The sequence below is a fragment of the Erpetoichthys calabaricus genome, chromosome 3, assembly GCF_900747795.2.
Source record: "Erpetoichthys calabaricus chromosome 3, fErpCal1.3, whole genome shotgun sequence".
NCBI classification, from domain to species: domain Eukaryota; kingdom Metazoa; phylum Chordata; class Cladistia; order Polypteriformes; family Polypteridae; genus Erpetoichthys; species Erpetoichthys calabaricus.
In genome coordinates this window covers 43935985-43952588 of record NC_041396.2, presented here as the reverse complement: position 1 = coordinate 43952588, position 16604 = coordinate 43935985, and the positions used below count along the sequence as shown (strand labels likewise).

The 16604-nt window shown below is 39.4% G+C and overlaps 1 protein-coding gene across 1 annotated transcript; it reads right to left on the bottom strand.

Annotated features, from left to right (window-relative positions):
• Positions 1–922: 922 nt before the first annotated feature.
• Positions 923–16091, bottom strand: LOC114649278 (chondroitin proteoglycan 2-like). Its single transcript, XM_051924683.1, has 10 exons — positions 16073–16091; positions 15807–15977; positions 15090–15263; positions 11893–12069; positions 10609–10779; positions 6436–6606; positions 4073–4270; positions 1726–1908; positions 1418–1624; positions 923–1146 (listed from the first exon to the last, which is right to left on the bottom strand). Exons 1-9 carry the CDS (start codon positions 16089–16091, stop codon positions 1419–1421), a joined length of 1470 nt encoding a protein of 489 aa, XP_051780643.1. The 3' UTR covers positions 923–1146; position 1418.
• Between the last annotated feature and the right edge of the window lie 513 nt (positions 16092–16604).

Genomic DNA, 16604 nt, shown 5'->3' with positions numbered 1-16604 from the left:
CACAGAGCTTCCAGGGGGGCCCCTGGACTCCCCTTTCACCTAGGGCCCCATAATACCTAAGACCGGGCCTGGGCCTGTCTCTGTACAAGCCGTAGTTTTATAGTTCTCTCTTTTGTGAGACAATTTTTTGCCATATCTGAGACTCGGCAGTTACTTTTGAATTTTAAAATCCTGTTCCCATTTTTTGAACTGGACAAGCTGGGACTTTCCCATTTGCCTAAGATCTGGTTTACTCAAGTGAAAGTTACATTGGAGCAGGCGAATGAAGATTCTGGCCTGTTTGGGAGTCTTTTCAAAAGTGTTGCTCGTTTTTATATTTTTCTGGTGCCAGATTCATAACAAGTAATTATTGTGGTTGAGGCAAACTGGTTAGGGGGTGAGCTTCTTCAGGACTGGTAATTTTTTTGTGAGGCCACACACCCTTTTTGCTGTGTTCCTCACTCCTCTTTTTAACATCATTGGTATTTCATTTATTTATTCATTCACATACATTTATTTATTTTGGTTTTTATTTGGAATGGTTTATTTAACAACTTGTAAAGCACTTTGAGCTAGGTGTTTTCTCTCACACACATACACACAGTCCTCGACTGTCTTCCTTCATTTAGCTGACGTCTTGCCTCTACTCGTCTTCTGAGTCTGGACTGAGTGCCCTCCTGGCTTTAAACTCCCATTTCAAGACAGACAATCAGCCAGAAATATACAGTGCAAGCATAACGTGCATTTTTACAAATATACAGAAAATATATGCCAAATAATGGTCATACACATTTCAGTATTTTTAATAAAGTTTTAATGACATCCAAGCACATAATAAACATGTGGCTAATACAAAAATGAAATAGTTTGAGTTGCGTATTTGAATTGAAGTTGGTACAAAGAGGAATAAAAACACTGAGTCACCAAAAATAGAAAACAGAAGGTCAGAAAAAATATTTCAAATTGTCATATTGCACCTGAAAACTCAAAAACTTCATAATCATGTGCATTCTTTTTCATTTCACAAATAGCACAGCATTAAAACTACCAGCATTCCAAAGTGGGTTTTTGGTTTAAGATGCTTATACAGTGAATCGACCATTAATAGTAGAAACGTCCATCTTGAAAAACACATCGGTTGAGTTGCATTAGACTGGAAAATACAACCTGAAAAAAGAATTGCTTGTTTTTAATAATTTCAAGAAAGTGTTTTCTGTCTCATCCTAACCTGAGCTGTTCATTTCCATTTGCGACTACACACTGCCCTCTGTTGTCTTAAAATCTGTTTTTTAAACCCTGCTGCTTTTTTACTTATAAGAGGATATAGAGAATCATTGTGTACTCTGCATTTGCTCTGTTAAACTAAAAGATTATAAATTCTATATTTTTGATTAGTTTTGCACAATAAGATGGCATGCTGTATTCTCTTGTTACTCACCTTAAGGGGAGGCAGTAGGAAAGTCACACACTTTAATGGCATCATTGTAAATGAGACCTACAGGGCATTTCATGATGTACGTCAGGTGGTTAGAACACATGATGAAGGAATATGGACTGTTGGGATTGACGTAGTTTCCACCGATTTTATTTCTGCAGAATGTCAGGGGGACTTGACAGCCTGGCTGATTGTCATCTGGCTTTCCTCCTGCCATTCAAAGGAAAAAGAGACAAAGCCATTATTCTTCCTGCCATTTTAGAGTTAAGACACAAAACTAGATTCAGGTAAGACTTAATGTTTTTACTAACCAGACCCTGAATTTGGAGGCCAGTCACACCAGTCTTTGGAAGCATTGTAAACCAGCCCAGAAGGACAAGGCATTACATATGTGTATCCATTGGAGCAGGCAATGTAGCTGTGAGGATCATTGGGATTGGCATAATTGCCATTTGGTTTGCCATTGCAGAAGCCTTGTCCAGGGTTGGGTGTTCCTAAAAAAAAATGTTTTAAAAAAAATAAGCCAACATGTTTTCACAGGTAAGGAGTTATCCACTGTTTTTTAAGAATATTACAATCAATTTGACAAGAACAAGCTAGTCAGCCCAACAGGCTAGACAATCCTATTCCCCGAGATCCTCCAAAATAAGTCAAGTGGAGATTTAAAGGCCATTCTAGTCCTATTCTCTACCACACTACTTGTCAATTTATACCATGGGTCTTTACTTATTTGTGTGAATAACATCTCTCTAGCTTTGTTTGCCCATAACAAATTTACGCCTGTACCCTGTGCTCTGTCCTCATAGCTCATACCTCTCAGTCCTGAAATCAGCCTAGATGCTCTCCTTTGGACTTTCTCTAGTGCTGCTATGTCTTTTTTTTTGCAATTTGCAGAACAAAACTATACACAGTACTCCAGGTGAGACCTCACCAGTCTCTCTATTATAAAAAAAATAAATCTTGCGATGATACGAGACTATTTTCCTGTGACGAGACGTGATCTTTTGAAGAGAGACACTTTCACATCCCGTGAGACGGTCAAGTCACATCATACTTACAACCATTGGAAGCAAGTCCCGTGATACACATGCAGAGCAGGTTAGAGATAATGGAAGTAGGAAAATTCAAAAGTCTCACAAAAATGAGAGTAAACATCGCATTAGCGCAACAAATGGACAATAGTACTCTGTGAAATAACGGAACAATGAAAAGAGATTGAATAGTGTTTGAGGATGTCTGGGTGAGAAGAGAGACAAGGCAGTCAGACAAAGAGTAGGACAGCTGCTGTACAGGCTTTTAAACGTTTGAAGCGCTGCACATAATGCAGATCACGCAGCAAGGCAGCAGCAGCAAGCCAGCAGCTGATCGAGCAAAGAGGAGGTAAAAAAAAACCTATTTGTTTCCCATTGTATCAACATTTAAGAGGGGGTTTCGGGGGGGCGGCTGCATCTCCTTGGGGTGCGTTCAGCCCCTCTGTTCACAATGGCGTGTAGCTGCCAGGGGGAGGGGTTGGTGAGCAAACTGAGCAGGGGGACGAAACCCCCTAGTATATTATATAATTTATGCATACCCTCCCTGTTTTGTTTAAAACTGTTCAACTTAAATATCCCCCACATGAAATATAATGAGAAAATTGTTATAAACTCAGCAAAGACTCCACTTGTTTACCTAAAGGAGTCTCAAGCAAGGAAAACAGAATTAGACAGATATATAGATAGAAACTTTATTATTCCTGAAAGAAATTGCAGGGTTGCAGAAGCAGCCATAAAAAGGCAAAAACATACACTGAAAAGAATTAATATAATCTTAAGTATGCTACCAAAGTACAAATATAGTACACATATAGCAAGAATTATCTTTATTAACAAATTGTAGGTATTCACGAAGTATAAAATGATTCAAATCGCATATACATATAATTTTCAGTATCACAGTACAGGATGTCAGTCATTGGTACAGTATATTGCACACAGTGTCATTGACTGTTAAGATGTCTGCTAGACCAGCTCAGTACCATTCAGCACACAGGGAACAAGGCCACCAAATCTGAAGGTTGACTCTTGACTGAGTGTAGAAACAACCTCACATAGCACTCCTTGGAAAAAAATGTTGCCATATGTGGTGTAATTTCGCTATTCGTACGGAAATTTTAAACTTGTAGCGGTGTATCGGCAGCAAAAAGTATAGGAACAAATTTTATTAGGGTTTCAAAAAAACGTTAGGGGGCGCGATTAAAACTGTTATGAAAACTCGGGTCGCAGATACTTAAGGGTAGAGAAATGCTGCAATACAGATTGGTGGAAAACTTGTAAGAGTGACCTGCACACATGAAATCACTTCAACCTTCTCAGGAAATAGAGGCAATTCTGTTTCATCTTATTCTGTGTTGGTACTTCACTCAAGCCTGTCATTCTGGTGCACACTGAGGTGCTTATACTGTGTGTCTTTACCACTATCATTGAGAACTGGGTAAAGAGTGGTCTTCATCTGCTCGTGCTTCAGTTAGCACCATTGAACAAAGTCCTCTACTAGGCCTGTATTCATTCTCCTGCCCACCACTAACACCCCCAACTATGTATCATTAAATCATTTCTGCAGATGACATGATTCAAACTTGTATCTGCTCCTTAAAACAACATATCAAGGTTTCATACACACCTGTGCCAGGGTTGTTGCCACTGGAAGGCCAGTCACACCAGTCCTTATCAGGATTATAGATAAGACCGGCAGGACACTGCATGATGTAGATCAGTCCATTAGAGCAAGAAATGTAGCTGTTGGGATTGTTAGGGTTGACGTAGTTCCCATTTGGTTTGCCAGTGCAGAAATTGGGACCCGGGTTGGGAAGGCATGAACCTGAAACAATGTGCAACACATGAGAACACCAGACACTTATGATTTATTAGCAAACCAATTGAAAACTTCACACTAAAGGGTGATTAAATGAAAAAGGAGCGATTTAATGGTTATCTTTGACTAAACCTGCCTAGATTCAAGCTCAAGCTTCATTTTATGTTATTAATTAGGGAAACAGCTCAAATAAAATGAAAATGAAAAAGTAGGAGGCTGAAAGCTGTTGATACGTTTTATGTTTTCTAAATAGTTCAATTTCTGTACAAGTCTTAATGAATTTTATTACTTCATCTACAGCAAGTGGAACTTTTGTTTTTTTACATATTTTTCTACTTTATTTTGGCAACTTATTCTCTTGTTTTCAACATTAAAAATACAGCTTGATATTGATCACATTGCTGATATAACTTTGCACAGCTGTAGTCTTCCAAGAAGCGTCAATATTTGACGGCCTCCTTGACTGTCACTGTGTCTTTCTTTCTCTGGAGTGTTCTTGCATTTTGTGTCTTAGACTTTGTCTTGCACGCCTTTGAGCCATTGTATCTGTGATCTGCTCCACTGGTTTTTTTATTCAGGATTATATCTTGTAAATTTTATTTAGCATCTTGTCTTTTTATTTCTTCTCATTGTTTTTCACTTGTTTGGCATCTCAGACATTTGCTTGATGCTCAGCAGATGTCTGCTGTTCATTTTGTTTCTAACATTAAGATGTTTTTTTTTCAATTATTTTGCTGTAAACACATGACTATAGGTCACTTTCCCAGCCATTATTAACATTTAATGAAGTTGTTCTATAATCAATAAACACAATACCTACACTTGATTATGAATTCTGTACATGTATATACCGTGTCCTGGGGTATTATCAGTAGATGCGCCAGTGGGGGCTATGCTTTTATTACGATTAACTTTTCTGTCCACCAGTAAAATGGACACCTGATTGCCATGACCTAAATTTTTTTGAGTTTCCAGAATATTTCAGACTATATTCAGGATGATTTTTGCTTGGCATCACGTCTTCTTATTTTTTGTTGTTCTTCGTCACTTAATCACTTTCTGCGCTGTCCTTGATTGTAAAACAGATATTGCTGCTTTCTTTGTGACTTTCTGGTAATTATGACTGCGTTTTTCAACCACTTTGCCATAAATACACACCACCATATCAGGTCAAAAGTTTTCAGTTAAGATCAAGGTTAAGGTGTTAGACCCAGTAGTCCTCAATAATCGTGTGGACAAACATTAGCATGTTTGAAATTCTGTTTTTGGTTTTGTATTAATTTTACATTATGTTTTTTATTGGCCATTTTGTGTGTTTAGTTCTACTTATTTGCCCTGACTTCCTTAAAGTGGGGGCTCCCGATGATGAAGCTGCTGGTGGACTGTCTCAGCAGTATAAATGGAGAAGCTGTGGCATTCTGGTTTTGCCTCCTGGTTGTTCAATTTATTATTCTTGTTTGGATTTTTGTTGGTTTTGACCCCTGCTGTGTTAAAGGTAGTTTGTGTGGATTGTATTTCTTGGTTTTCTTCACCTTAGCTTTTACCTACAGTATGTAGGTGAAAACCTATTTTTGCACTTTCTGTGCTTGCACCACCTTTTTCTGATCATTTTTTAACTCTTTAATACATTCTTTAAATTAAAAAAAAACTTGCTTTGGTTTTATATTGAATCAGAAGTTTCACCGCTTCCCTCTGCTCCACGTTAGAGGACTGAACCTTTTACTATTTAAAAACATTTTGGGCATGTGAAAGCTAAATCTTGCCTGTGGGGTTTGGGGCCAGGCTGCTTTTGGTGAGGCCTAATCCAGTGACCCAGACATGAAATTAAGGTAAGATTGGCCTTTCTGTCTGGCCTGCTCTCTGTTCTGGGCTTCTTTATGACAGCTACCACAACTCTATTCTGTTATTATTGAATGTAAGGCAAGAAGAAACCCTGGACATTAGATCATCCTTCCACACCCACACTACCTCACAGAAAACAAAATTAGAAGCACCAGTCCTCCTACCATACAGGTCTTTAAGACTTATAAGGTAACTGGAGCATCAGGCGAAAACTCCACCTGACCCAAAATTTCAAATTTGGAGCTTTAAGGAAACAAGTGTCTGCCCATTACAAATTAATTTATTTCAAAAAGGGCTTCTTAAAAGGTCTGTGTTCCAGTGCATCTTACCTGGCCAGTCACACTGATCCTTAGCTGCGTTGTAGATGAGTCCAGCAGGGCACTGCATTTCGACAGGAACGCCATTGCAGCAGGCGATGTAGGTGTGAGGGTTGTTGGGATTGGGGTAGTTTCCATTGGGTTTGCCTGTGCAGAAGTTGGTGGGTGGGTTACAGGTGCAGCCTGCATTTGAGAAATGGAGAAAATGTCTTAAGAGTAAATTTACCAAAAAACAACCATAATACTTATTCAACTAGCCAAAAATAATTAGAATTACCAATCAGTCTAACATGTGCTGTACATCTTTATAAAACAGGGATAAACCCAACCAGAAATGGAGAGAACAAGCAAAACCAGCAAAAGCAAGGATTTGAACCACTGAGTCGCTGAAAGCATTAACAGCTACAGCTAGATGACTATCATGACACTCTTCCTTGTAATTTATCACTATATTGTTCCTAGTGTTAACAGTTCAAAAGAAAAGTCATACAATTTTTCCAGAGTACTCATGGGATCTGCACCAGCAATTGGAAGGTTGCCAGTTCGAATCCTGTAAACTCCAGAAGTGAATTTACTCCATTGGGCCCCTTGAGTAAGGCCCTTAACCTGTAATTGCTTCATCGTGGGTATGACGTTAATCAGCATCCAGCCCTGCAAGCAGGTCCTTCAACTAACAGGGAAGACTTAAAGATTGGTGGCAGGATTGGCACACCAGCCACCATCAAAAACCTCACACTGTTCCAGTGTGGTGCTGAGGTGTCACCCCTTGCACTCAGGTCCCAATCCAGGTGGTTTGTTGTGTTGGGGGTGCGGCAAAGTGCTATCAGCGCATGCTCCCAACCTCAACCTCTTGCTCAGGCTGTATGAACCACACAATCACTAAGTCACTGTAGGTCATTCAGTAAGTCATTTCACAAGAATCTCTCAACATGTCTCTTTGTGTAAACTATGTATGGGAAGCACTTTTCGATGGAAGGAGCTACAGTCCTGAAATGTTTTTTTTTTTGTTTAACACATGTGAACATCTCAAGACTTGATCTCCATTTAAATAGTAGCTTTAGATAAAGGGGATGTGATTGGGGAAAAAATAATTTACAATAACTTATTCAGTGAAAAATGAATGAATATGCCCTATCTGTCTGTGGAAGAAGTAAGCCCACCCTTGACTCTAATAGTTAGTATTCCCCCTTCAAGTAGGTATTTTCTATAACTGTCTACCAGTCTCTGATATTGACTGGTGAAAGGTTTTACTCTTCCTTTATCCAGCTCTATAATAAGTGAGGGATATCAAATGCACACCGCATTTCAAATCCTCCCACAGCATCTCAGACCTGGACTTGACTTGGCCAATCCAGAACCCTACATTTGTTTCTTTTCAGAATTTTTATTATGTTGCAAGGTCTACCTTCAATTGAGCTTTGATCTTCTGACAGATGGTCTCACATCCTCAAGCACCCACTGGTACAGTGAAGAGTTCATAATGGATTGTATGATGATGAGCTATCCAGGCCCTCATGCAGCAAAGGCAGCCCCAAACCATGACATTTAACACCATCATACTTTACAGTTGGCATCAAGTTCTTCTGGTTGAATGCTGTTTTTGGTTTTCACCCAACATGTTTTCTAGTATTATGCCCAAATAACTCTACCTTTGCCTTGTCTGTTCAGAGCACTTTGTTTCTAAAGTCCCAGTCTTTGTCTCGGTGTTCATGGGTAAACTTTAGTCCTGATCCTTAAGTTCTTTCAAGACAGCAAAGGTTTCCTTCTGGCACACCTCCCATGTAGATCTGATTTATGCAGCCTCTTTCTAATGCTAGACTCACACACTTTCACATCAGCAGTGCCAAGAGAGACCCGAAAGTCCTGTGATAAAATTCTTAAGGGCTTCTTTCAGCATCTTTTAGAAATTGCAAGGTGGGCCTGACAAGTTAGCAGTTGTCCTGCCTTGCGCCCAGTGTTGGCTGGGATTGGCTCCAGCAGACCCCTCTGACCCTGTAGTTGGGATATTGCGGGTTGGATAATGGATGGATGGATGGAGGAAATCTTCTCCACTTCTATATGATAATCCAAACAATGGAATGATTAATTTCCAATTGTATGGAGTTCTTTCTGAAGGCTTTGCATAGCTCTTTCACTCTAGGCATGCTAATAACTCCTACTTCAACAACTAAATATCTGAGGTTTAAACAAGACAGGAACTCCTCCAAGATCATCATCTCTAATGAAGTACTAATCATTTACTCCTGATTCTAATTTGAGGTATTTGAATGCAGGGGTGTACTTACTTTTCCCACATGCAAAATTGGTATTTATGTTTATTTAAATTATAAAATGGTCTATAAAATGTAAATGTGGCACACCTTTATCTATAGATACTGTTTAAATGAAGATCAAATCTTGATAAAAAAACACTTCAAGTGTGTACTTAGTTTTCACATACTTCTGTATATACAATGTAAAATTACAGTATATGTACATCACAAAAACAAACTTGATTAATACAATCCAGGGTCACAAGGGCCATAGTTTATCCACATGGCACTGGGCACAAGATAGGAATCAACAGTAGTTGTGCCCCCATCAATTGCTGGGCCCATTCAGGCACATACTCACACAGGGACAACTAAGAATTGTAAATTGACTTAACATGCATGCTGCACCCACCACAAGATGAACCACCTGGATTGGGGCCCTGCATCTCTAAGGAGGTGGTGGAAAAAGGCCACACAGACACATGGGGAAAATGCAAACATAATCCAGAAAAAGAAGAAGTGTGGGATTTTAACTAAAGACAGTGGTTTATTGAGGTAGTAGAGGTAAACATTGTGCCACCCACCATCTCCAGTGTGTTTCTTTAAAAGTAACCACACATCCAAATTCCTTAACAACTTTAGAGAAACCCCTTGACAGCATATTGAGTGAGAGTAAGCCTCACTTCAGTGCGCAGGCAGCATTGCCTAGTGGGAAATGGAAACGACAAGGTTCAATGTCATATGTGTTCCATTGGTTTGTTCTTATGGAGAGAAAGACTGACAGCGCTTCCCTTGCTAATCCTCAAGTTTGTTAGTAAAGTTCTCACCTCCGACTGACTGCTTGACCATGAGCAGATCACTTAATGTGCCTTCCTTAATTGTAAATAATTTGTTACACATGGGCTTCAGAGGACTGCTCTAAGGCCCAGGGAAAGACGAGAGGGGGGCTACCACTGACTTTGTCTTGTTGTTCCTCTTCCCTCACAGCTCGGAAAAGTCGTCCAGTAAGGACACGTAACCTATAGAGCTATAAAGAAGCACCGACTAAGAAAAAGGAGTCTTTTACTGGAAGACCAGAACGAGCCGCACGTAATTCTCAAAAGTCCTATAGAAGGAGGAAATCCCTGATCGGGGATAGCGCATTGGCGTTGTTTTTTTCATTAATTCTTTATTTTTGTTTGTTTTGTCTCGTGACGATTAAAAGGGATGACCTGGTTGGCGTCCCAACATTTCGAATATTTCCAGTCTGTCCTTCCACCACTTGACCACAAAATACACATGTGTAAAGATCCATATTAAAATTCTGTAAATGCAAAGTACCTTTGAATGGAGTTCACTGTTGAAAGGTATAATTGACCTTAATAAAAGGGCAAGTGTCTGTGTGTTTGTGTATCTGTATGTCCATCCAGTTGCTATGTCTCTGTCATTTCAAAGATGGCACATCACAAATATTTGTAATAATTAAGTGCCTTGCATTTGTCATGCCAACAGATGGCGCATCACAAAAATGAACACTATTTTTACAAATCCCATACCACATGGTATATAACAAAGACATATGCATTGCATTTATCATTCCAATAGATGGAATAATGGATTTTATTACTACAAGTACTTGTGATGTGCCATCTTTTGGAATGACAAATGCAAAGCATTTTATTACCACATTCATTACAAAGTACGTTCCAATAGAAGGTGCATTGCAACAGTTAACCCTGAGGCCTACGTTGATTACTTATATTTCAGCTTGTCTTAAATGGGTAGCACCGCTAGTATAAAATAAGCCTTTTGATTTGTATGATAACGGTTACATTTCAGCCGCTGAAATTTTAACCCCTGCCTTTATGAAAATTTAAAAGTCATCAGAGCACAGACATCACATCTTCTTGAAGGAAATTTTTTTGTCAGGTTGTCAAAATAAGATGTGTCTCACCTGGTATCTCACATCGGCCGCTAGCTGCATTAAAGATGTGTCCAGCGGGACAGTGCATCAGAGTGGGGTTTCCATTTTGGCAGTTGATGTAGCTGTCAGGGTCATTTGGGATTGGGTAGTTCCCATTGGGCTTGCCAGTGCAGAAATTTGGGAAAGGATTACATCCACAGCCTAGAAATAAAACACAGCAAGGAACAGACAAAGGAATAAAAGACCTTGGATATTAATGAGCAATAACGAGATCTAAATCATGTTAAATCTAGATTCAGGGTAAATGTATTCCCAAAATTTTTCAAAATCTGAATCACATTTATTGACCAAGTGTTATTGCATGCAAGGAATTTGACTCTCCAACTACATGACAGACATCCTCACCTGAGATAAATACAAGACACGCAAATTAAACCTATGCATATAAAGTGTAAGACAGTGCAGAAAATACTGAAATCTATACACATTAACTAAATGTAAGAGATACAGCATCAGAACAAATTAGTCAGCCTTTCAAGTCCGTCAAACAGCTGGGTACAATTTCGGTGTGGGGCAATGAGACTATTTTCACATGCTGCCCATATGAGGCCAAGAAGGCTGGCCACAATAATGAAGCAGGAAGTTCATCAATCGCCTGGCACAAACCAAGAGCAATTTTTGCTAAACCCAAAATAGGAGGCTTTCATTAAAACAGCATTGACCTGACAATGAGTATCTGTTGTGTTTGAATGAAGATTTTGCCTCAGCATATCCTTGTCTGAACTCTGGAGAAGTTTAAAAAAAATGACACAAGGGGGAAAAATCATGCTAGAATCGCAGACTAGATGCTTTTAATAACAAAAAAACAACTTTACTGGCAAGACAAGCTTCTAGGTTTCTTTCAGTTGACCAAATTCTCATCTTGGAGAGGATTGTGTATACTGTAGTGTTAGAACAGTATTAAAAACAAAATTGGGACTCGGGGTCTACCCTTACATATAGTGGGGATTGCACTTTTGACACACATGCCAAAATGGGCCGAGCTCATCCAAAAAAAAGTAAAGAATTGCTGCTGAAGGGCAAAGCTTGTGCTCATTTTGATTTATTAAAGGGAAAGCAATGAAAATGTGTAAATTATCCATTTATTGAACCCAATTTAAGGGTCACTGTGGACCAAAGCCTTTCCCAGCAGCATCAGAACCAACCGTGGACAGGGTACCAGTCAAGTCTAGCAATGCATTCGAGAAAATGAATAAGCAGCTGCAACCAATAAAGAGACAACCCAAATAGATACCAATGTATCATCATTCTTACCAGAGAGTTCACATCGTTTTGTTACAGGATTGAATTTGTAACCGGCTGGGCAGGTATGCTCAGTGGCAGATCCTCCTCCACATTCAATGTATTTGTTGGGGTCGCTGGGATGAGGGTACTTCCCGTCAGGCTTGCCAGTGCAGAAATTGGGCTTTGGAGTAACTGTGGGGAGGACACCTGCCATTAAAATAATAAACAAAAGCAGATATTCAGAAATTACACCCCAGTGTCAAATTTTTTTTATGAGAAAAAAATGTTTAAATTCTGTGTGCAAATATTTGAATTAATTGTTTTGAATATTTAAAATCACAGAAGTGAACTGTGTACTCTGGAGGCACCAGAGCTGAGTACTTCACCTGGGCAGCAGATATTCCCAGCACTGCATTGTCTTTGCTGGTGTCACATTTCCTATTTTGCTATCTTATTTAAACTTTCACTGATCTTTCTTCTTTCCTGGGTACGTAGAACCTCAAGAAGTGGTCCTCTTTATTACAACTGTTCTTCAAAGGGGTTCACATACCAAACAATAACTGGCAGGCTCATATGCCAAGTTGAACTTACTAGCTTACTTTCACCACCACACTCCACCAACACCACACCATTGGTGCATGCAGCACATCAGCCTCCTATAAGGACTTCTTATAACTGCAGCTCCCTGTGATCTTCCTCTCTTCATTTTTGCACTTTTCTAAAAGTGAGCATAACTGTAATCATGTTGCTATGGGCTTGGGCCTGGGATGGGAATCAGCACCTCCAAATCCGAGACCATGGTTCTCAGCCGGAAAAGGGTGGAGTGCCCTCTCAGGATTGGGAACGAAATCCTGCCACAAGTGGAGGAGTTCAAGCATCTCGGGGTCTTGTTCATGAGTGAGGGAAGAATGGAGTGTGAGATCAACAGGCGGATCGGTGTGGCATCTGCAGTGATACAGGCTCTGCATCGGTCTGTCGTGGTGAAAAAGGAGCTGAGCCAAAAGGCAAAGCTCTCAATTTACCAGTCGATCTACGTTCCTACCCTCAACTATGGTCATGAGCTCTGATTATTGACCGAAAGAACGAGATCGCAAATACAACCGGCTGAAATGAGTTTCCTCCGCAGGATGTCTGGGCTTTCCCTTAAAGATAGGGTGAGAAGCCCAGTCATCCAGGAGAAGCTCAGAATAGAGTCGCTGCTCCTCCGCAACGAAAGGAGTCAGATGAGGTGGCTCAGGCATCTGATCAGGATACCTCATGGATGCCTCCCTGGTGAGGTGTTCCGGGCATGTCTAACCAGGAGGAGGCCCCGGGGAAGACCCAGGACATGTTGGAGGGACTATGTCTCTCAGCTGGCCTGGGAACACCTTGGAATTCCCCCAGAAGAGCTAGTAGAAGTGGCCAGTGAGAGGGAAGTGTGGTCATCTCTGCTCAAGCTGCTGCCCCCGTGACCCGATCTCAGATAAGCGGAAGAGAATGGATGGATGTTGCCTTACAGTGAATGGTAGTGACAGTGTCTTGTTTTAGAAGGAAGTCATATGCCAGGCCAAAATGGATTATGCACACCATAAATTAAGTTTCCCTTTCCTAGTAAAAAAATACATCATCTGTACAGTGAAGTGACTCAGATGCTTGGAAGATTTTAAAAAATTACATTTTTCAAGGAGCACTGACATGCCTCTGAGGCATTTTGGCTGGTACAGCGACATTGGAACTAATAAACAAAATAACAGAACGCAAAATCTACCAAATCCTACATTTTTCTGAAAAGTGGTTGTATACCTTGTGGCCGAGCCTGCTAGGGCTTACTTCATTTAGCTTGTCTATATAAAGTTCCTCTTCATAAGCACTAATAATGAGTGAGACCTGTGCAGCTCATTCCGCCATGTCAAAATCATACAAATGTTTGTGAACTTTGTCAAACTTTGCAAAATGAATTGACATCAATGGCAAAGGAGGAACATAACTAACTGGGAATGGCTTATAATTGTGTGATAGTCTCCTAAGTGTTCCTGAGGACTAAGGAAGTACCTGACAACCATGTTGGACTGATTATCATGGGCAAAAATGTGAGGCAGTAGGGCCATCCACTATGTCACAATACTTCAAATAACAAAAGATGCAAACAGAACAATAGCCACAAACAAAATACACTTTCATTATTATTGTTATTCCACAGAGTCGCACATATTTTATTTCTCGGGGAGGGAGAGGGGAGATCTCCTTTAAGTCTTGTTTTGAGATCGTAGCTGAGCACATAATTAACGATGCGTGCAAATTAGCCATGCAGCGCTGCGAGGCCATCAAACAGGGATCAGTGTTATACAGTATATATACTATATGTATATATATATATATATATATATATATATATATATATATATATATACACACGAGGGTCATTTCATAAGTTTGGTAAATTTCTACGAGATTGTACTACAATTCATTTGGTATTCGTCATGACGTGAAAATGCCACTCTTCAAACCAGGTCAGGCTAAAGTTCAGACAGAAGTGAAGCATTGTTTACGTTCTACAGATTTCTAAAGTGATTTTTTCCAAAAAACTGCATTTAACTTGCTTTTTTACCATTAGGTCAATCTTATCCAAGATCTCAGTCCTTTTTTAATACAGGAAAACAGAGTTGCCACATCAGATGCCCATTCACATGACCATGCCTACAGTCTGATTCCATGAGGTTTTGAATTTCAAAAACTACAGGCAGGTCATTAGTTGAATGAAACATAATGAGGTAAAACATGGAACCCAAAAAAATTGTCAGTCAGATCATTTGGAAAAAATGGGTAATTTCAGAAAAAGACAAAGAGTCTGCCAGCAACTCCAATTCATGGATGACATACTGCAGCTCAAAAGTGATTCACAGAGCTAACCCTGATAGATGACAAAAAAATGAAAAGAAATGAGAGTAAGAAGTAGCATGTGTATTAGAGCTAGTAATAAAGTGGTGCTTCCAAAATGTTGTGTTTTGAATTAGTTAGTTTGTTACACATTTAGGTTAATGTTAGGCATATGAGTTCATATACATGGTGCATATACTGTATATATATATATATATATATATATATATATATATATATACATTTAAAAAACAGGCAATATGTAAAACAAAAGAAATGCAAGGTTGGCAGCTAATATTTGGCTAGACCCTACTTCAACTGAACCGTACATTTCAAAATGAATAATTTTTTTCATATTTCTCCATCCTTACCATTGGAATCCCAGTCACACCTGTCCCGTGCAGCATTGTAGACCAGATCATTGGGACATGGCATAATATAAAGTAATCCGCCCGAGCAGGAAACGTAGCTGTGACGATTTTTAGGGTTAGCGTAGTTCCCATCACGTTTGCCTGTGCAGAAGCTGGGATTGGGGTTGCTGCCACCTGAAGCACAAAGAGACATGCAGAGTCATAAGGAGTACATGTGAAAAACTGGCAACACTTAAGTTTAGGATCTGGAAAAATGCATCTCTGACTCATTTACTCTTAATGCATGCAAGAAGAGCTTCATAAAGGCTTCTTTTGGTCTCCATAACAATTATAACTCATCAGGAGATGGGTTGTTCATCTCTGTGCAGTGTGACACGTTGACATGATGGTAAAGTTACTTATTAATATGAAGGATCTACAGGTTGTCTATTGAAGTATGCAATAGCAAGTGAAATCTGTCTCACTTAAGCCACTTCTGATCATTTCAAAGTAACGTTATTTTAATTGGCCACTTCGCAGAGATGAATAACCACTTTACTGATTCTTTGTAAGTGTCATTAACACCAAAAGCAGCCTTATTTAAGGTCTTGTTACATAAGAGTAAATGAGAAACAGATGCATTTTTATGGTACCTAAACAAAAGTGTTACCCATAAATTAAATCTAATAAGCTCTCCTCCTGTTTTCTCCTTTTATATCAATCATATGAAGAACTCACCAGTCACGCAGGTCTTCAAAGCACTGTTATAGATCAGGCCATGAGGGCAGGGCACCACATACACCAATCCACCGACACAGTTAATGAAATTGATGTTGCTTGTGGGATTGGTATAATGGCCATTGTACTTCCCTCGACAGAAGGTATAGCCAGGTTCTGGAATGTCTATGGCTGAGGATAACCAGGACAAAATACAAAAATTAAAAATGTGACGCTTTTTGAAGGGGAAACATACAATAATTTCCTGCAAAGGAACAGAAACTCACACATGCACACACTTTGCATTACAAATGCTGCTGTCCAACAACCCTGCAAATCAATTAATGACCTTTTGCAATGGCAACTAGTGCATTTTAAAAAGACATTGTGAATATTTTATGTGCATTCACAGCTAAAGGGGCTCTATTGAAATTAATGTACAGTAGATGCACAAAAACACACCAATCATGCATTTTAGTAGTTATTTACTTATGAAAGTTTTAAATGTAAAATGATATAATGATAAATTTTATATGTTTACAATGTTAGCACCATAGGGAGGCATTAGTGTACAATGCCTGCGCAAACTGAATTATGTGCCAGTAAAAACAATCTGATTTTTTTATTGTATGCATAAAATGACACTTTAAATCACATTCCCCCTAACTTTATGCACGCTGATTGCGAGGTATAACTAGCACGCCCTCTCCCTCAAACTTTAATGTCACTTCTAAGAGTTTCAGTTTTGCTGCTGATTTTCTGAACCTGTTAGTGCTTTGATCAACTACAACATGCCTGTTTTCTGGACTCACCTCTTTC